Raw genomic sequence first — 22,157 nt, 5'->3', positions numbered from 1 at the left:
GATTAGTGCTGATAAAGGACTTGTCTCTGTTCTGGTCTTGTTAGACCTTAGTGCTGATAAAGGACTTGTCTCTGTACTGGTCTTGTTAGACGTTAGTGCTGATAAAGGACTTGTCTCTGTTCTGGTCTTGTTAGACCTTAGTGCTGATAAAGGACTTGTCTCTGTTCTTGTTAGACCTTAGTGCTGATAAAGGACTTGTCTCTGTTCTGGTCTTGTTAGACCTTAGTGCTGATAAAGGACTTGTCTCTGTTCTGGTCTTGTTAGACCTTAGTGCTGATAAAGGACTTGTCTCTGGTCTGGTCTTGTTAGACCTTAGTGCTGATAAAGGACTTGTCTCTGTTCTTGTTAGACCTTAGTGCTGATAAAGGACTTGTCTCTGTTCTGGTCTTGTTAGACCTTAGTGCTGATAAAGGACTTGTCTCTGGTCTTGTTAGACCTTAGTGCTGATAAAGGACTTGTCTCTGGTCTGGTCTTGTTAGACCTTAGTGCTGATAAAGGACTTGTCTCTGTTCTGGTCTTGTTAGACCTTAGTGCTGATAAAGGACTTGTCTTGGTTCTTGTCTTGTTTGACCTTAGTGCTGATAAAGGACTTGTCTCTGGTCTTGTTAGACCTTAGTGCTGATAAAGGACTTGTCTCTGTTCTGGTCTTGTTAGACCTTAGTGCTGATAAAGGACTTGTCTTGGTTCTTGTCTTGTTTGACCTTAGTGCTGATAAAGGACTTGTCTCTGTTCTGGTCTTGTTAGACCTTAGTGCTGATAAAGGACTTGTCTTGGTTCTTGTCTTGTTTGACCTTAGTGCTGATAAAGGACTTGTCTCTGGTCTGGTCTTGTTAGACCTTAGTGCTGATAAAGGACTTGTCTTGGTTCTTGTCTTGTTTGACCTGTCACAACCCGGCTCCAAGGCTGCATAAACAGGGAGACAGACGAGCAGCTGCCAACAAAAAGCTATTTATTTAACAATAGCACAATCAAACTAACTAAGGTGAGAGTAGGAAAACAAAAGGTACAAATCAAAAAACAAAATGGTGACAAGGCCAGCGACACACCAGAGGTCCTCCACCCCCCAGCGAGAGTGAGCCAAATCCAGAGGCCTTTGTATGGCCAGGCCACACCAGCTCAGCTGTGGCTCGTCTCGGCTGACGACCCGTCACAGACCTTAGTGCTGATAAAGGACTTGTCTCTGTTCTGGTCAAGCTGCTCTGGTAAGTCCCTTGGATCTGTCCAGTTGATCCAGAATGCTGCAGCTCGTGTACTAACGAGGACGCGGAAGAGAGATCACATTACTCCTGTATTAGCTGCTCTCCACTGGCTTCCTGTAAGATCATAATCACATTTAAAACCCTTCTCCTTACCTACAAAGCCTTCACTGGTGATACACCATCATATCTTAAGGAGCTCATAGTACCATATTACCCCACTAGAGCTCATAGTACCATATTACCCCACTAGAGCTCATAGTACCATATTACCCCACAAGAGAACTCATAGTACCATATTACCCCACTAGAGCTCATAGTACCATATTACCCCACTAGAGAACTCATAGTACCATATTACCCCACTAGAGCTCATAGTACCATATTACCCCACTAGAGAACTCATAGTACCATATTACCCCACTAGAGCTCATAGTACCATATTACCCCACTAGAGAACTCATAGTACCATATTACCCCACTAGAGCTCATAGTACCATATTACCCCACTAGAGAGCTCATAGTGCCATATTACCCCACTAGAGCTCATAGTACCATATTACCCCACTAGAGAGCTCATAGTACCATATTACCCCACTAGAGAACTCATAGTACCATATTACCCCACTAGAGAGCTCATAGTACCATATTACCCCACTAGAGAACTCATAGTACCATATTACCCCACAATAGAGCTCATAGTACCATATTACCCCACTAGAGAACTCATAGTACCATATTACCCCACAATAGAGCTCATAGTACCATATTACCCCACTAGAGAGCTCATAGTGCCATATTACCCCACAATAGAGCTCATAGTACCATATTACCCCACTAGAGAACTCATAGTACCATATTACCCCACAATAGAGCTTATAGTACCATATTACCCGACTAGAGAGTTTATAGTACCATACTACCCCACTAGAGAGCTCATAGTACCATATTACCCCACTAGAGAGCTCATAGTACCATATTACCCCACTAGAGAGCTCATAGTGCCATATTACCCCACTAGAGAGCTCATAGTACCATATTACCCCACTAGAGAGCTCATAGTACCATATTACCCCACTAGAGAGCTCATAGTACCATATTACCCCACTAGAGAACTCATAGTACCATATTACCCCACTAGAGAGCTCATAGTACCATATTACCCCACTAGAGAACTCATAGTACCATATTACCCCACAATAGAGCTCATAGTACCATATTACCCCACTAGAGAACTCATAGTACCATATTACCCCACAATAGAGCTCATAGTACCATATTACCCCACTAGAGAGCTCATAGTGCCATATTACCCCACAATAGAGCTCATAGTACCATATTACCCCACTAGAGAACTCATAGTACCATATTACCCCACAATAGAGCTCATAGTACCATATTACCCCACTAGAGAACTCATAGTACCATATTACCCCACAATAGAGCTTATAGTACCATATTACCCGACTAGAGAGTTTATAGTACCATACTACCCCACTAGAGAGCTCATAGTACCATATTACCCCACTAGAGAGCTCATAGTACCATATTACCCCACTAGAGAGCTCATAGTGCCATATTACCCCACTAGAGAGCTCATAGTACCATACTACCCCACTAGAGAGCTCATAGTACCATATTACCCCACTAGAGAGCTCATAGTACCATATTACCCCACTAGAGCATTACGCTCACTCAATGCAGGGTTACTTGTGGTTCCCAGAGTCTTAAAGTAGGTTGGGAGGAGAGCTTTCAGTTATCGGGCTCCTCTTCTGTGGAATCAGCTTCCACTTTCAGTCCGGGGGGCAGACAGTCACCTCATTTAAGAGTAGACTTAAGACTTTCCTCTTTGATAGCACGGGGAGTTAGGACTGGTTCAGGTCTATAGTTAGGACTGTTTCAGGTTTATAGTTAGGACTGGTTCAGGTTTTCCCTGGTCCAGCCCCTAGATATGCTGCTATAGGCTTAGACTGCTGGGGGACATTTTAGGATACACTGAGCTCCTCTTCTCCTCTTCTCCTCTTCTTTCTCTCCTTCTGGATAAATGATTGTCTCTTCAATGCACATTACTAACTCTACTTTCTTTTTCCATGGATTCATGACTGTCTGGAACCGGTCCTGTCTGCTGCCATGGCCCTGCTGATGAAACCGGTCCTGTCTGCTGCCATGGCCCTGCTGATGTAACCGGTCCTGCCTGCTGCCATGGCCCTGCTGATGTAACCGGTCCTGCCTGCTGCCATTGCCCTGCTGATGGAACCGGTCCTGCCTGCTGCTATGGCCCTGCTGATGTAATATTATTGCAATAAAGTATTACTATAATTAGTTATAGTATTATTTTATCATAATATAATTAGAATAAAGTATTACTATAATTAGTTATAGTATTATTTTATCATAATATAATTAGAATAAAGTATTACTATAATTAGTTATAATAATACTTTATCGTAATATAATTACATTAAAGTATTATTAGTTATAATAATACTTTATTATAATATAATTACATTAAAGCATTATTAGTTAGAATAATACTTTATTATAATATAATTAGCTGCTGTAGTTAATACGTTTTTTTCAACTCTTCTTCGGTGGTGATTTGACTGGTTTAAAAATAAAGATTGGTCATTAACTAGTGACGTCACGTCACGGGCGGTGACGTCACGGCAGGTATACTCAGGAGGCGCGTGTCCCCGGCGACATTCAGCCAGTCATGAGGAGCGCGAGCGCGCTGCAGCGCAGTCTTCCTCACGCGCGGCATCTTCATCATCTTCATCATCTTCATCAGTCTGTGGGGGTCGTCGGGGCGCCTTCCTCCAGGGGACAGGTGCGTGCGCGAGGACACGCTGCGGCGCGTGCGCGAGCTGTTGTTAATGTTAATGTTGTTGTTGTTGTGTTGTTGTTGTTGTTGTTGTTGTTGTTGTGGTGGTGGTAGCCGCGTGCCGGGGTGGAGCGCGGTCCAGACCTGATCCGAGCCGCGGGACTCCTCACCAGACTGCGCGAGACAGGTGACGGTAAAAGTACTGAAACTTATATATATATGTGTGCATTTATATATATATATATATATATATATATATATATATATATATATATATATATATATATATATATATATATATATATATATATATATATATATATCTGGGAAACGTTAATTTGCAGCTCAGGAAGTGTGAGTTTTATTAATGTGTGTCTCAACACATAAGTATACATAAAGTATACATAAAGTATACATAAAGTATACATAAAGTAACTGAGTATAAATCTGATGAATGTTGAGACAAAGTACAGATCAGAAAAACTTCAATGATTTACTTTGTTGTTTAGTTTGTGTGTGTGTGTGTGTGTGTGTGTGTGTGTGTGTGTGTGTGTGTGTGTTTTTACTTTACAACATGTACCAATGATCTCTTGACTGTTAATGTTCACCCAGAGAGCATTCTGGGAAAAATTGACCTCGACTGACGTTTTCTTCTTTTGTCGACTGATGTTATGAATATAATATAATAATTATAGTAATAATAATATAATAATAATATAATGTTATATATATATTATAATAACAATGTATAATATATAAATATAATAATAATAATAATTTATAATAATAATATAATAATAATAATATATATAATAATAATATATTATTACAATATATATAATTTTATATTATTATTATATTATTACTATTACTATAATTATTATATTATTATTAATATATATAATATAATAATTATAGTATTAATATCATAATAATATAATATAATAATTATATTAATAATAATAATATAATAATATAATAATAATAATATAATAATAACATCAATAATATCATAATAATATCAATAACATGGTTTCTGCCCACAGGCTGTGAAGTGAAGGATTATGGGAACGTTGCGGTGGAGGACCTGGAGGAGGAGTCGGGCCCGGTGGCCGTGGGCCGCGCCGCCCGCAGGCTGTCTGAGGCACTGCAGGCCGTGAAGAGGGACGGCCACACGGCCCTGATGCTGGGGGGGGACCACAGGTACTAGTACACAGAATACACAGAGTACTACTGTCAGACCAATGATACTAGTACACAGAGTACTACTACTACTAGTACTACTGTCAGACCACAGGTACTTGTACACAGAGTACTACTGTCAGGCCACAGGTACTAGTACACAGAGTACTACGAGTACTACTGTAAGACCACAGGTACTAGTACACAGAGTACTACTACTACTAGTACTGCTGTCAGACCACAGGTACTAGTACACAGAATACACAGAGTACTACTGTCAGACCAATGATACTAGTACACAGAGTACTACTACTACTAGTACTGCTGTCAGACCACAGGTACTTGTACACAGAGTACTACTGTCAGGCCACAGGTACTAGTACACAGAGTACTACGAGTACTACTGTAAGACCACAGGTACTAGTACACAGAGTACTACTGTCAGGCCACAGGTACAAGTACACAGAGTACTACTGTCAGGCCACAGGTACAAGTACACAGAGTACTGGTACACCTGAGACAGTGTACTAGTACTACTGTCAGAATACTAGTACACCTGAGACAGAGTACTAGCACTAGTACTCTGTTTCAGGTGTACTAGTACCAGTACAGGTACTAGTACTCCTGTCAGAGTATTACCACGGCCTGTACCACACTCAGAGTACCTCTAATACTGTGAAAACACCGTCAGAGTACTAATACCACACTTGTGTGTTCAGTAACAACATCAGCATCAGAGTCTGTCAATCATCCACCAGCAAGACACACACACACACACATACACACACACACATACACACACACACATACACACACACACACACAGTCTTCCAGATCAAACAGTGTGATCGATCGATGAGTTCAGATTTTACTGACCGTTTGACTACTGAACTTATATTATATAATATAATATGTATTACTATATGTGTGTATATATATATATAAATGTATACATACATATAGTTAATATATTTAGAGATAATTTATTTTAGATGTAAAAAAAGAAATAAAATTATTAGATTGTTATGTATTAAATATTTGTATATATATATAAAAGTATAATATATATATATATATATATATATATATATATATATATATTATTAAACATATATATATATATATATGTTTAATAATACATGAGTTTCATAGAAAAGTCTGCTTGTGATTCTTTACAACCTTTTGCAATACTTTTATATCTTTTATTTTTTAAACATTGTGGTGGAAACGCGTGAACTCTCCAACAGGAAACTAATATATTGTATTAGAGAATATTATCACAGCAGTAAAAAGTGCAATACTTCCTCTGAGTTATGTATTGTAGTATTGAAGTAAATACTCTAAGTACTAGTACTCTGTCTTATCAGTCTGGCCATCGGCTCCATTCACGGTCACGCGGCGGCGGTGGGAGATCTGAGCGTCGTCTGGGTCGACGCCCACGCCGACATCAACACGCCGCTGAGCTCCAACACGGGAAACATCCACGGGCAGCCGATGTCTTACCTGCTGCACGAGCTGAGGCCCAAGGTCAGGGGGTCGCGTCCGGGGGGCGATTTAAAGTTGTGAATTTAAGTTGTGGATTTAATGTCGTGACTTTAAGGTTGTGGATTTAAGGTCGTGAATTTAAATTGTGAATTTAAGTTGTGGATTTAATGTCGTGAATTTAAGTTGTGAATTCAAAGTCATGAATTTAAGGTTGGGGATTTAAGTTGTATATATATGAAGTTGTGAATTTAAAGTTGTATATATGAAGTTGTGAATATAAAGTTGTATATATGAAGTTGTGAATATAAAGTTGTGAATTTAAAGTTGTAAATATAAAGTTGTGAATATAAAGTTGTATATATAAAGTTGTGAATATAAAGTTGTGAATTTAAAGTTGTGAATTTAAAGTAATATATATAAAGTTGTGAATTTAAAGTTGTATATATGAAGTTGTGAATATAAAGTTGTGAATTCAAAGTCATGAATTTAAGGTTGGGGATTTAAGTTGTATATATATGAAGTTGTGAATTTAAAGTTGTATATATGAAGTTGTGAATATAAAGTTGTATATATAAAGTTTTGAATATAAAGTTGTGAATTTAAAGTTGTATATATGAAGTTGTGAATTTAAAGTCGTGAATTCAAGGTCGTCGTGAATTTAAGGTTGTGACGAAAATTTAAAGTCGGGAATTTAAGGCCGTGAATTTAAAGTCATGAATTAAGGTCGTCGTGAATTTAAAGTTGTGAAATAAAATATAATGTTGTGAATTTAAGGTTGTGAATTTATAGTCGTGACTTTAAGGTTGTGGATTTAAGTTTGTGAATTTAAGGTCGTGAATTTAAAGTCGTGACCTTTAGTTTGTGTGTAAGTCGTGGATTTAAGATTGTGAATTTAAAGTTGTGAATTTAAGGTCGTGAATTTAAAGTCGTGACTTTAAGGTTGTGAATAAGTTGTGAATTTAAGGTTGTGAATTTTAGGTCGTGAATTTAAAGTTGTGACTTTAAGGTTGTGGATTTAAAGTCATGAATTTAAGGTTGTGAATTTAACGTTTGAATTTAATGTTGTGAATTTAAGGTCGTGAATTTAAAGTCAGGAATTTAAGGTTGTGAATTTAAAGTCAGGAATTTAAGGTTGTGAATTTAAAGTCGTGAATTTAAAGTTGTGATTTTAAGGTTGTGGATTTAAGGTTGTGAATTTAAAGTCATGAATTTAAGGTTGTGAATTTAAAGTCATGAATTTAAGGTTGTGATTTTAAAGTCATGAATTTAAGGTCGTGAATTTAAATTCGTGACTTTAAGTTTGTGAATTTAAGGTTGTGAATTTTAGGTTGTGAATTTAAGTAGTGAATTCAAAGTCGTGAATTTAAGGTTTGAAATTAAAGTCATGAATTTAAGGTTTAAATTTAAAGTCATGAATTTAAGTTGTGTATTTAAGCTGTGAATTTAAGGTCGTGAACTCAAAGTGAATTTATCGTCCTGACTTTAAGGTTGTTAATTTACAGTCGTGATTTTAAAGTCGTGAATTTAAATTCGTGACTTTAAGTTTATGAATTTAAGGTTGTGAATTTTAGGTCGTGAATTTAAAGTCATGAATTTAAGGTTGTGAATTTATAGTCATGAATTTAAGGTTGTGCATTTAAAGCCGTGAATTTAAAGTTGTGACTTTAAGGTTGTGAATTTCAAGTTGTGAATTTAAGGTCGTGAATTTAAAGTCGTGACTTTAAGGTTGTGAATAAGTCATGAATTTAAGGTTGTGAATTTAAGGTCGTGAATTTAAAGTCATGAATTTAAGGTTGTGAATTTAAGGTTGTGAATTTAAGTAGTGAATTCAAAGTCGTGAATTTAAGGTTTGAATTCAAAGTCATGAATTTAAGGTTTGAATTTAAAGTCATGAATTTAAGTTGTGAATTCAAAGTCGTGAATTTAAGTTGTGTATTTAAGTCGTGAATTTAAGGTTGTGAACTCAAAGTCGTGAATTTATCGTCCTGACTTTAAGGTTGTTAATTTAAAGTCGTGATTTTAAAGTCGTGAATTTAAGGTTGTGAATTAGGCATGAATTTAAGGTTGCAAACTTGTGGTCGTCGTGAATTTAAAGTTGTACATATAATGTTTTGAATAAAAAGTTGTGAATTTAAAGTCGTGAATATAAAGTTGTGAATTTAGCGTCATGAATTTAAGAATGTGAATTTAAAGTTGTATATATAAAGTTGTGAATTTAAAGTTGTATATTTGAAGTTGTGAATATAAAGTTGTGAATTTAAAGTCGTGAATTCAAGGTCGTCGTGAATTTAAGGTTGTGACGAAAATTTAAAGTCGGGAATTTAAGGCCGTGAGTTTAAAGTCATGAATTAAGGTCGTCATCAATAAAAAGTTGTGAAATTAAAGTTGTGAATATAATGTTGTGAATTTAAGGTTGTGAATTTAAAGTCATGAATTTAAGGTCGTGACTTTAAGGTTGTGAATTTAAAGTCGTGAATTTAAGGTTGTGAATTTAAAGTCGTGACTTTAAGGTTGTGAATTTAAGGTTGTGAATTTAAGGTCGTGACTTTAAGGTTGTGAATTGAAAGTCGTGAATTTAAAGTTGTGAACTTAAAGTCGTGACTTTAAGGTTGTGGATTTAAGGTTGTGACTTTGAGGTTGTGAATTTAAGGTTGTGAATAAGTCATGAATTTAAGATTGTGAATTTTAGGTTGTGAATTTAAAGTCATGAATTTAAGGTCGTTACTTAAAGAATGTGAATTTAAAGTCGTGAATTTAAGGTTGTGAATTTAAAGTCGTGACTTTAAGGTTGTGAATTTAAGGTTGTGAATTTAAGGTTGTGACTTTAAGGTTGTGAATTTAAAGTCATGAATTTAAGGTCGTGACTTTAAAGTTGTGAATTTAAAGTCGTGAATTTAAGGTTGTGAACTTAAAGTCGTGACTTTAAGATTGTGGATTCAAGGTTGTGGATTTAAGGTTGTGAATTTAAAGTTGTGAATTTAAGGTTGTGAATTTAAAGTCGTGACTTTAAGGTTGTGAATTTAAGGTTGTGAATTTTAGGTTGTGAATTTAAGTAGTGAATTCAAAGTCGTGAATTTAAGGTTTGAAATTAAAGTCATGAATTTAAGGTTTAAATTTAAAGTCATGAATTTAAGTTGTGTATTTAAGTTGTGAATTTAAGGTCGTGAACTCAAAGTGAATTTATCGTCCTGACTTTAAGGTTGTTAATTTACAGTCGTGATTTTAAAGTCGTGAATTTAAATTCGTGACTTTAAGTTTATGAATTTAAGGTTGTGAATTTTAGGTCGTGAATTTAAAGTCATGAATTTAAGGTTGTGAATTTATAGTCATGAATTTAAGGTTGTGCATTTAAAGCCGTGAATTTAAAGTTGTGACTTTAAGGTTGTGAATTTCAAGTTGTGAATTTAAGGTCGTGAATTTAAAGTCGTGACTTTAAGGTTGTGAATAAGTCGTGAATTTAAGGTTGTGAATTTAAGGTCGTGAATTTAAAGTCATGAATTTAAGGTTGTGAATTTAAGTAGTGAATTCAAAGTCGTGAATTTAAGGTTTGAATTCAAAGTCATAAATTTAAGGTTTGAATTTAAAGTCATGAATTTAAGTTGTGAATTCAAAGTCGTGAATTTAAGTTGTGTATTTAAGTCGTGAATTTAAGGTTGTGAACTCAAAGTCGTGAATTTATCGTCCTGACTTTAAGGTTGTTAATTTAAAGTCGTGATTTTAAAGTCGTGAATTTAAGGTTGTGAATTAGGCATGAATTTAAGGTTGCAAACTTGTGGTCGTCGTGAATTTAAAGTTGTACATATAATGTTTTGAATAAAAAGTTGTGAATTTAAAGTCGTGAATATAAAGTTGTGAATTTAGCGTCATGAATTTAAGAATGTGAATTTAAAGTTGTATATATAAAGTTGTGAATTTAAAGTTGTATATTTGAAGTTGTGAATATAAAGTTGTGAATTTAAAGTCGTGAATTCAAGGTCGTCGTGAATTTAAGGTTGTGACGAAAATTTAAAGTCGGGAATTTAAGGCCGTGAGTTTAAAGTCATGAATTAAGGTCGTCATCAATAAAAAGTTGTGAAATTAAAGTTGTGAATATAATGTTGTGAATTTAAGGTTGTGAATTTAAAGTCATGAATTTAAGGTCGTGACTTTAAGGTTGTGAATTTAAAGTCGTGAATTTAAGGTTGTGAATTTAAAGTCGTGACTTTAAGGTTGTGAATTTAAGGTTGTGAATTTAAGGTCGTGACTTTAAGGTTGTGAATTGAAAGTCGTGAATTTAAAGTTGTGAACTTAAAGTCGTGACTTTAAGGTTGTGGATTTAAGGTTGTGACTTTGAGGTTGTGAATTTAAGGTTGTGAATAAGTCATGAATTTAAGATTGTGAATTTTAGGTTGTGAATTTAAGGTTGTGAACTTAAAGTCGTGACTTTAAGATTGTGGATTCAAGGTTGTGGATTTAAGGTTGTGAATTTAAAGTTGTGAATTTAAGGTTGTGAATTTAAAGTCGTGACTTTAAGGTTGTGAATAAGTCATGAATTTAAGGTTGTGAATTTAAAGTCATGAATTTAAGGTCGTTCTGTCTCCAGATGCCCGCCCTGCCCCCCTTCTCGTGGATCAGACCCTGTGTGAGGGCCAGGGACCTGGTCTACGTGGGCCTGAGGGACCTGGACCCAGCAGAGCAGTAGGTCCTTGTACTTCCTCTCAGAACATTCTGCTGAGTGACGTGAAGCTGACGAGTCGTGTTCCACAGCTACATCCTGAAGCTGCTGGGCGTGAAGGCCTTCTCCATGAGGGAGGTGGACCAGCTGGGCGTCGCCAGAGTCATGGAGGAGACCTGCGACTACCTGTCGGCCAGGTAGACTTCCTGTTTCACACCCAGCAGGAAACCAGCCCAGAGAGCGCTTCTTCTTCTTCTTCTTCTTCTTCTTCTTCTTCTTCTTCTTCTTCTTCTTCTTCTTCTTCTTCTTCTTCTTCTTCTAAATAAATGAATAATAATAATAATTAATCAAATATATGATAAAATGTAATGTAAAATTGGAAAAAAAAAAAATAAGTATTATATAATATTCCAGAGGGAATAAACCGATCCACCTGAGCTACGACATCGACGCCATCGACCCCTCGGTGACCCCGGCGACGGGGACCCCTGTAGCGGGGGGGCTGACCTACAGAGAGGGAGTCTACATCGCTGAGCACCTCAGTCAGACCGGTGAGCTGCAACAGCCGGTTAGCATAGCTTAGCATCGAGGCTGCAGACACCCCGCTGAGTCTGCGCTCCTGTCCTGCAGGTCTCCTGTCGGCGGTGGACCTGGTGGAGGTGAATCCTCTGAGGGGTCAGACCGAGGAGGAGGTCCGGTCCACCGTCAGCACCGCGGTGGACCTGCTGCTCGCTTGCTTCGGACGCCTCCGCGGCGGAAACCACCCGCCGGATTACCGCCTGTCCGAGCCTTGACGGGGGGCGACGCCGGCCTCTCCCGCTAGACCGACGACACCTGAACGCCTCTGATCACTGGCGGGAACTAAAGGGACCCTCAGAGATCAATAACCGGAGGACAAGTTCTGAACAAAGATGCTCAACTTGTTCATTGATGAATCTTCTGCATCAATTATCCTTTTGGTTCATTATTCAGATTATAGATTATTATTGAATATTCTGTTGATAGGAAGCAACATATATTTGTTGAATGAATAAGAAGTCATTGATTGTTGATGTTCTGTTGATAAAATGTCATTACAGTGCCTGAAGGGTCACTTCATCAAAATAAATGTAAAACAATGTTTTATATTGTGAAAATGTAATTAAAAACGTTTTAATCCAGTTTAATCAATATTTAGTTATTATTCCTGATATTCTGAGAGACCATTTAACAACCTGATGACCCTCAGCTGGTCAAGAATCGTGTATATATATATATATATATATATATATATATATATATATATATATATATATATATATATATACACATATATATTCATATGTATTCTATATATATATAGAAGGGTATATATTTGATATGTTTATGACTTTTGTGTTTAAGACATGAAAGGTTTCTTTCTTTCTGAACACGTCGTGAGCCAACAACTGTTTTTATTTCTTGTTCATTCTAAAGTGTAAAGTTCCCACCTTGAAGATGAAATATAATGCATTCATGTTGACACAGTGAAGACGTCAGCTTTATGCTCAGCTTCAGGTTTATTGTGCGTTTACATTTCTAGATTAGGGGCCGTTGGGTCGATGTTTATTGTTATGCACATTTCATTAAGTCAAGTTCCTTTCATGTGCAACGTATTGCCCAATAAATTATTCTGATTTTTATCACAAACGGTACAAACATCCGCTGGTTTTCTTCGACAGTGAGATTACAAGTTTATAAGAGAAAGAGAAATAAATCACAAGAGATCAGCTGATGTTCTGCTGCACGTTGGTGCTGAACTACTGCACAGGACGGATCTTCATGCTGAAGGCCTTCAGGGAGTAGTCGTAACCCTTCCAATGGTACCACTCCACCCCAACAGCATAGATAGTGCTGTCAGCCCCCCAACGATAAACCCCGTTAGGGTTTGCATGGTGACAGCTATTGTACCAGAACGCCCCCAGGTATAGTTTAGCACAGTTTCTCACATTGTTGTCCTGGTCTTTGTCGAAGGTGGAGAACTTGGCTCCATTGTGGCTAGCCAGGGAGTCTCCTACAGAAACACAGACCAGAACCTGTGGTTTGTAGATCAGTTTAAACTTTGACTATGAGCTGAAAACCTTTTTGTTGTAATAACACACTCACCCGCCCCTCCGTTGATGAATCCGGAGACGTTCATTACAAATCCGTCACATTCGGAACCGACGGAGAACAGGGAGTAGCGAGCGAACACTTTCCCCCCGGTGAAGTCCTCCATGTCGACCAGCAGCTCATAGTTCTGTTTCTGCGTCAGGTAGTGGATGATGTCGAGCCCTGTGCACACACACAACTCTGACATTTAAATTCAGGAAAAGAACAAAATGATCTCAAGACTTTGGCCCCATTTCTGGAGTTTTAATATGTGAACTTTATGTTGTGGTATGTTCATCATAAAAGTCAGAAAAATAACAAAAGAGAAAAATAACATAAAAAAGATAAAAACAACAAAAGAAGATAAAAACAACAAAAGAATAGAAGACGAGTCCCAATAGTCTAGAAAGTCAGCTGCTGTTGGACGTCTCGTGTAAATGAGTTAATAGTTAATATTTAATATTTGTCCAGCTGATCTGTCATGTGACTTTAATTTTTATTGAATTTAGTATTTTCACAGTTTTTCTGATGAAATACTTCATAAAACATGTGAACATAAACACGGTGATTGTTGTGTTTAAGTTTTTGGAAGGAGACCTTTTTTATATACTTTATTTATTCTGGCTAGGAATATATTTTACATTCATTAAAAGAATCATTTCTGTCAAAAACAAACAACAACAACAACAGCTGCTCCACTTAGTTGTTGGTGGAACAGAAACAACATTCACTTCTTTATCCGAGTGTACTTTATACTTTTACTACATCTCAGAGTCAATGTTGTACTTTTTACTACATTTATCCGATTAATCAACCAATGAATTACTTTATATAATAATAAATGATATATAATAAATAATAATAATACATTATATATAGTCAATAAAATAAGTTGTAACATTGAAGTGATTAATGCTTCAATAATGATGTTATATTGTCCAGATGAATTAGTCATGTTACTTGGTACAGAGTATTTCTACACTGTGGTATTAATACTTTTACTTCCTGACTTCCTGGTTCCTGATTCAGGTCATGTGACCCGACATCTTGCTCTTATCGGGGTTCATGGGGTATTCTAATGAAGCCTCTTCCAAGCAAGGCCTTCCTTGGGAACCCAGAAGGTTCCTAGACCAGACGAGGTAGATAGACCCCTCAGTGTGTTCTGGGTCCATCTCAGGGCCTTTTGCCAGTTGGACGTGCCCTGAACACCTCTTTGCGGTGGAAGATGTAGAGTCTTTCTGCTGTCCTGATGTCAATGGGGAGCTCATTCCACCAATGAGGAGCAGGACAGCAAACAGTCGTGACTTGGTAGAGTGTTTAGCTCTCAGTGACGGAGCTTCAAGCCGATTGGCAGAAGCCCATTTGGCTGGTCTTACCAACCCCGGTATCCTGTGTTCCCCGCAGGACTCTCCAAGTCCACAAGACACATGTAGACCTGATGGGCAAAATCCCATGAGCCCTCCAACAGACCTGCAAGGTAAAGAGCTGGTCTACTGGTCCACAGCCAGGACACAACTCCTCCTAGATCTGAGGTTCAACACTCGGTCGGAGCCTCCTTTAAAGCACCTGAACACCTCCCCCACCCTTCCCCCCCATATTCACCCCTCAGCCCCTTTCTAAGTTCTCCCCTGTGTCCCCACTGGAGCTCTCCTCCTTCCCCACAGGAATGAGAAGCTCCACCTGTGTCCTGGATCCCATCCCGTCTACTCTCATAAAGGACTGTCTCCCAGCCATCGCACCACTCATCACAGCAATAATTAACTCCTCCCTCAACTCCGGCTCAGTCCCCGACACACTTGAACTGGCTGCTGTCGCCCCCATCCTCGAGAAACCTGGACTTGACCCTGACTCCATGAGCAATTTCCGGCCCATCTCAAATCTCCCCTTCCTGTCAAAAATACTGGAACGCGTCGTCTCTGCACGAATCAAATCCCACCTCATTTCCAACGATCTGTTCGAGCCTTTTCAATCCGGTTTCCGCTCACAGCACTGAAACAGCCCTTCTGAAAGTCACTAACGACCTCCTCCTCTCCTCAGACTCTGGCCACCTCAACATTCTCATTCTCCTCAATCTCACTGCAGCCTTCCACACCATCAACCACAGCATCCTTCTCTCCCGCCTCGAATCGTCCCTCAACATCACTGGAACTGCTCTCTCCTGGCTCAACTCATATCTAACAAACAGACAACAGTTCATCAGCATCAACAGCTGCACCTCCTCCACCGCTCCTCTTCTCAAGGCGTCCCCCAGGGGTCGGTGCTTGGTTCTCTTCTGTTCATCCTCTACCGGCTCCCTCTTGGTCACATTATCCGTCAACATGGTCTCCTCTTCCACTGCTACGCCGATGATGTCCAGCTCTACATCTCCACAAAGTCATCACCACTGCTCCTCACTCCACTCTGACTGACAGCCTCACTGACATTAAATCATGGATGCAAACCAATTTTCTAAAACTCAACTGTGATGAATCTGATATGATCATCATAGGTCCCCATTCCCTCACCAAAACCAGTCACAACTTCTCCCTCACCATCGACAGCTCCACTCCGTCTCCTCCCCACACATCACATGTTTGACAGCAACCTCTCCTTCGAACACCACGTCAAACAAATCACCAGAACTGCATTCTTTCACTTAAAAAACATCCTCAATAAACTCCAGAACTCTGCTGCTCGGCTGCTCACCTGCTCCCGGGATCACATCCCCCCTGTTCTCCAGAACCTCCACTGGCTTCCCGTCCCACAACGGATCCAATATGAAATCCTTCTTCTCACTCACAAAGCCCTCCATGATTAGACCCCCTCCCCCTCACCGACCTGCTCCACCACCACCCTCCATCCCGTCAGCTCCCCTGATGCCTCCTGTCCATCCCCATAGGACCAAGCACCGGACATGGGGTGACAGAGCCTTCTCTATAGCGCCCCCTCCCTCTGGAACTCGCTCCCCAAACCCATCCCAGACTGCACTGTCCTCTCCACATTCAAGTCACAAATCAAAACATGCATAGTTTTTAGGACATTGTAAATGTGGTGTAAAGTGACTTTAAGTACTAAGAAAAGCGCTATATAAATTAAATGCATAATTATTATTATTATTAGAATCTTAATCTTAGAAACTTTTCCGTCGAAGCTGAGCATGAAGTCATAGTTTGGTTTAATTTCTCACCGAGCCAGTGCTCTCCTGCAGCGCTGCCAAAGCCAAACTTGTATTGGTCCCAGGACCGGTAGAAGTTCAGCGAGCCGTCCATCCTCCTCTGGAACACCTGGGGGGATATCTGACGGCTCAAGTTTCCAAACAACAAGGTGTGATGTGATTTATTGTGAAGGTCCAACTGGAAGTGCTCATACTTCCCGTAAATACTCACCGTCCACCGTCCTCCTTCTGACGTCATGTCACAGTACACCTGCACACACACAGTCACCAGTAAAGATACATACACTCTCCACGTCGCTCCTCCTCAGTCCACATAAGGTTCCAGACATCAGTCCACAAACCAAGGACTATAAACAGTCTGGTTCACAAGGAGCCAGAAGACAGAAGCTCTTTGTGGTGTAAAGGTGTGGCTCACCTGCACAGCGGACCTCTCTCCAGCGGGGTAGATGGTGTACACCCCGCTGGGTGAGTGGTGGTCCTGTCGGTGGATGTCGCTGCAGTCCGGCGGCTGGACGAGCTCAGAGCAGCTGATCAGCAGCGGAGCCGGCAGGAGGAGCAGGAGGAGGGCGGCGGAAACCTGCTGGAACCGGGTCGGGCTTTACTTTCTGTTCTAGGGTTTGTTCCCGACACGTTCTCCCTCCCAACTCATCAGATACCGACGTTTGGTCGTCGGCCCAGTGCTTCTAACTGGTGTCGCTGTGGGACGGGTCTTACTAGCTATGAAGAGCGAACCTTTCAAATGAATCCCCACTTGAACAAATAGGAGCTTCATGTCCTGAATGACAACGAGAGTCCACATTGAAGTACAGGGTCTGCCCAAGGGCGGAGGTTTGCATAGGGTCCATAGGGACTAGTAACGACCAACTTTGGGAAAGATACAATTGTCCCCACCAATACGAAAAAAAATTCCACGTTTTCCAATGCGACTTTGAGTCTGCGAGACAAGATGCTGTCATTTAATTGGCTGAAGTGGCGAATCAGAAACACTACATGAATCTTGACCTGCAGAAAGAGATGCAGTGCAGGTTGAGGAAGCAGCAGCCCAGGGGTAGGGATGGTATCGTTTGGGTTTTTTCCGATACCGGTGCTAAACCGATACTTTTAAAACGATGCCGGTGCCTAAACGGTGCCTGAACCCATACTTTTTTATTGCCAAGGACATTTTTTTTCTTCAAATTGAACAATATTATTAACTGTTTAAAGTATACTATAGATATAAATAAATAAGTACATACAAAACACTTGACTTCAAAGTACAGCTTCAAACCTTTTAACTTCAAACTATAAACAATATATATTTAAAAAAGAACAATCAGGTGTTCTGATGGGACCGTGTGCAACAGAACTCAGACTCTGTTGGATCCTAAAACTGCTGCTTTATGGACTGCACGTCACCATTAATATCAACTGGAGAGATTTGTTCCATCAAGCCGAGGACGGGCGTTCAAAAGCTCGTGCTCGTGTCTGCAGCGATCTCTGTGTGCGCGCACTGTGTGTGTGTGAGCGCTGGAAGCCCCGCCCCTCGAGCCCCGCCCCTCGAGCCCCGCCCCCTCGAGCCCCGCCCCCTCGAGCCCCGCCCCCTCGAGCCCCGCTCTGCATGCAGGCAGACAGAGAGCAGAGCAGCAGTGTGCTCTGATCCGCTATTTTAATAATCGTTTTTAGCTATTTTAATAATCGTTTTTAGCTATTTTAATAATCGTTTTTAGCGTGCGGGCACCGCGCTACCTTTTTAGTATCTATATACCGAGCAACTTTACAGAGTAGTGTAAAAAAAAAAGTATTTAAATCGGCTCAGGCACCGGAAGGAAGCACCGAAATCTGCGTTGCTTTTCGGTCCGGTAGGTACCGGACGTGTTGTGGCACCGGTTCTCGGTACCCAACCCTACCCAGGGGTCAGCAATGCGCGGCTCTTTCGCACCTCTGTTGCTCCCTGAGGCTTTGCCAAGTGGAAAATCTCTTAAAGGGAACTCTTCTAATATTTTTTTTACTCAAATGTGCGTCACATTCTATTATGTCGCTGGCAAGCAGCTTTCCCTGCATCTGGCTACTCGTGATCTATTTACAAAGAAATGTTCAGGCGGAAATAAAAACCTTATACTTTAGTGTGTTCAAACTCATATAACTCAGTGTCAGCAGCACTTAAAGTGATTCTGACTATTGAGGGGAAAAGCTTCAGATTGTTCCCTTTCAAAAGAGACCAAGACCATGCATTTACTCCACATGGTTCAAGTACAGCTTGCAACTTCCTTTGGGTTTACCTGGATAGGCGTTTTGGGCAAATCTTACAGGAACGCTACGGCGGGGTTGGGAGCTAGAACCTGTCGAGACCTTCTGATCCACGACATCACAAACGCTTACCTTCATCGTCAGATTTCTGCTGAGACGACGTGGATCCGTCTGACGCTCTGAAGATGCAAGACGACGCTCAGATCTGCTCACGAGGAACAAGGAACAGTCAGAAGTACATCTCAGCATGTCAGATATTAACAGATCCATCGTTTCAGGAAGTTCCTTCCACCGGCGCCTTGCAGACTCAATGGAGGGAAGAATAACACAAGTTACAGATTGTTCATAAAACACATTTTCTATGAATTAGATATGAACGTTATTAACGTTCATTGAATCGGAGCAGCCGGTTCGTCTCTGCTGTCTTACCTGTCTGAACTCACCTGCAGGTCCGAGTGAAGAGGAACCAAACCACAGCGTCTTATATCTGCAGGAGGTTCAGTGACGTCAAGAGACTCAGTGGAGGGACGAATAACACGTGAGGTTAGCCAGCAAACCCGGTTTGTCCTCCTCTGCATCCTGCTGGACTTCATGTCCTCCTCCTCCTCTCTTCATGTGAAAAACAGGAAGCTGAGTCTGTCTTTCTGCCAACGAGGCGGTTGTGAATTCTTTTCATGTAAACTGACTGTCAGCAGCACTGAAAGTGATTCTGACTATTGAGGGAAAAAGCTTCAGAGAGTTTCCTTTCAAAAGAGACCAAGACCATGCATTTACTCCACATGGTTCAAGTACAGCTTCCTGTTTCCTTTGGGTTTACCTGGTTAGGCAAATCTTACAGGAACGCTACGAGGTTAACAAACATGCAACTGTATGGCAAAGGCCTATTGTGCAATGAGTATTTCCTTTGTGTTTTTTGAATTGAATCTGAAAAAAGAAAAAACTTTTTTTGAATTGATAGAATTAATTCGATGTGCAGTTACCCTGGTTTTTCTAGGTCAGCGACGCTGAGTTTAACACCAGAAGGCAGTAATGTGTCTCTGTAGGCATCATGCTCAAGCACTGCATCCATCTACCTTTGCCTTTGTTCTGTTTTGGGGCTGCAGAGAGGATCTTCCAACCCACAGTGAACCCCTGATGGTCCTGAAGTCCTCAAGCAGAACTTCCTGAGCAGCTCAGCTTCCTGAACTTGTAAACTGCATCGCCGTAGGGTTTGGGGATATTTTTTAACGCTGTGCAGGCTCAGTAGATGTTGTGCTTTTCTGCCCTACTAGTCACAAAATGGTACCGATATGTGGCCATGAACCCTTCCATATCATATGTAATGCTTTTACAGTATCGTTTAGTTAAAATTTGACCCAGACCAAGAATTCCCTCTTAGTAAGTGTCTACCAGGCCTCCTGCTTCCTGCTTTCTTACAGTGCAGCTTTTCTGCCTGCTCTCGCCTCTGTTTGCATTTTTCTGCTAATACCTTCTGATATTCTTGTTTTTTCTTCTGTGAGAATCTTTGAGCAGCAGCTCCCGGACACTTGAAAACCACTGGGACTCTAGTTTTCTATAGATTTGGCTGGCTATTGCCCTAATTCCGCTGGTTTAAAGATAAACAGGAAGCAGGGTAAGAACCGAACATGAAAGGCCGCAGGAAAAGACTGGGCCTGAGACTCTGATCGTTTGAGACTATGCTGTCAAAGATGTCCGAACGATGTGCAGCAAGAATACCAAAATACTCTGCTTTCCGACAGATATGGTGTCTAACATGAGAGATAAAATCCTGGACATCATGGCTGACCATCCCACAGTGAAAAACCTCTGTGCATACGGAAAGCTGAGATATTGTGAAACAAGAGTCTGAAGTTCTGAAGCGAGACTTTATTGACTTGTTAAACACAGTCAGCTCTGTCAATGCTGAGGTGTTTATCAGTGGCCCTCTTCCACCAGCCAGGAGAGGAGAGGAAAGATTCAGCAGGCTGTTGGAACTGAACAGATGGCTGTCAACTGCATGCACTGACCATACAGTACATTTTATCAACTGCATGTACTGACCATACAGTACATTTTATCAACTGCATGTACTGACCATACAGTACATTTTATCGACATGTTTTACATTTTCTGGGAGCGTATACATCTTTTTAAGGCAGATGGAGTTTGCCTGAACAAGTCAGGGGTAAAACTCTTCACCTCTAACTTATTTTTCTTCCTGCGTCACTCGTCTGTTCCCACTGCCAAGGACAGGAGACAAGAGGAATCTAAACAAGAGATAACCACACAGCATCGCCGTGGAGACCTCATGGGAAGGAAACCAAAGGAGAGCCAAGAGGAGGAGTCTCCACCCTCATCATCAAGGATTGATATCCCTCTCGGAGAGGACGGGTCTTTACTTCCCTCACCAGCACCTACTTCCAGCCCACACTTCATCCAGGTCCCTCTCCTCTCTCCTCTCTCCCTCCTCTCCATCCTCCCCCCTCATGGAGTTCACTGACCGCATGAACGAGATGGTCATTGCTGGAACCAAATTCACTCCCCTCCGCATTCCCACTTCCCGTGCTGAAACCCCTCCAGCTAGACCTCCGTCACCGGTTCTAAGTGCTTTGACGCAAACACCGAAGTTAAAGCGCCGTGCCCCTCCCCCGCCTCCACAACATCTCCACAACCATCCTCTATCTCCACAACCTGATGAAGACATTGATTGATATCTTTTGGGTCCGGACTTCAAGGTTAATGACACCACTGATTATCTCCAGGAACAGTCGGGTCCTGTATGAAGTTAGCCTTCTTAATTCCTGTCCTGACTTATCGAAAAGGAAAGGTGAGGCTGCGAAGAAACATTAGTAAATCTGCAAACTTATCCAATTTAACATTCATTCCTCATCAGCCTGTCCAAAGAAATAGGGCAAATATAGTTTTAAACACATTAAACTTAGCTTTATTAAATGTCAGGTCTCTGTCAGGAAAAACATTTTTAATCAATGATTTCATTATTAGACACAAACTTGATTTTTTGTTTTTAACCGAAACTTAGTTAGACCAAGATAACAGTGCAGCTGTTCTTATTGAAGCAACACCTCCCAACTTCAGTTTCATGAGTGAAACAAGAGCGCATGAGAAAGGAGGTGGAGTTATATTTTATATAATGAGTCTCTTCAATGCAAGCAGATGTCTTTTGGTCATTTCACTTCCTTTGAATATGTGGCTCTCAATTCCACGCAAGTTTTATTCCTCAACATTTACAGACCACCTAAATACTGTGCAACCTTCTCTGATGAGTTTACTGAACTGCTGTCTATAATCTGTATTGATTTTGATTGTGTTGTCATTGTTGGTGATTTTAAT

General features: G+C 40.3%; 2 protein-coding genes across 3 annotated transcripts; one reads left to right on the top strand and one right to left on the bottom strand.

Annotated features, from left to right (window-relative positions):
• Nucleotides 1-3,909: 3,909 nt before the first annotated feature.
• On the top strand, nucleotides 3,910-12,486 carry arg1 (arginase 1; the record flags this gene model as incomplete). Its single annotated transcript, XM_079237968.1, has 8 exons — nucleotides 3,910-4,023; nucleotides 4,132-4,204; nucleotides 5,064-5,220; nucleotides 6,567-6,726; nucleotides 11,267-11,361; nucleotides 11,431-11,535; nucleotides 11,753-11,889; nucleotides 11,969-12,486. The coding sequence occupies 8 exons, from the start codon at nucleotides 3,910-3,912 to the stop codon at nucleotides 12,130-12,132; spliced, it is 1,005 nt and encodes a 334-aa protein (XP_079094094.1). The 3' UTR covers nucleotides 12,133-12,486.
• Nucleotides 12,487-12,754: 268 nt separating this feature from the next.
• On the bottom strand, nucleotides 12,755-19,271 carry LOC306753277 (microfibril-associated glycoprotein 4-like). 2 transcript variants are annotated; one of them, XM_079237145.1, is made up of 7 exons: nucleotides 19,257-19,271; nucleotides 18,960-19,133; nucleotides 17,017-17,178; nucleotides 16,813-16,851; nucleotides 16,614-16,710; nucleotides 13,463-13,630; nucleotides 12,755-13,370 (listed from the first exon to the last, which is right to left on the bottom strand). In XM_079237145.1, the coding sequence occupies exons 2-7, from the start codon at nucleotides 19,095-19,097 to the stop codon at nucleotides 13,117-13,119; spliced, it is 858 nt and encodes a 285-aa protein (XP_079093271.1). In that variant the 5' UTR covers nucleotides 19,098-19,133; nucleotides 19,257-19,271; the 3' UTR covers nucleotides 12,755-13,116. The 2 variants fall into 2 exon arrangements, with proteins under 2 accessions (XP_079093271.1, XP_079093272.1); XM_079237146.1 differs by having other exon boundaries at nucleotides 18,960-19,032; nucleotides 19,257-19,269.
• Between the last annotated feature and the right edge of the window lie 2,886 nt (nucleotides 19,272-22,157).

This window comes from Taurulus bubalis (genome assembly GCF_910589615.1).
Source record: "Taurulus bubalis genome assembly, chromosome: 2".
Lineage (NCBI taxonomy): Eukaryota > Metazoa > Chordata > Actinopteri > Perciformes > Cottidae > Taurulus > Taurulus bubalis.
This window is presented reverse-complemented; position numbering and strand designations above follow the sequence as displayed.

Coding starts and splice junctions, on each gene's coding strand:
- LOC306753277 (XM_079237145.1), bottom strand. CDS start 19,097: ATGGATCTGTTAATATCTGACATGCTGAGATGTACTTCTGACTGTTCC. Junction 17,179..18,959: donor GCAGAAATCTGACGATGAAG/GTAAGCGTTTGT, acceptor CGGTTCCAGCAG/GTTTCCGCCGCCCTCCTCCT. Junction 13,631..16,613: donor TGCAGGAGAGCACTGGCTCG/GTGAGAAATTAA, acceptor GTGTGTGCACAG/GGCTCGACATCATCCACTAC.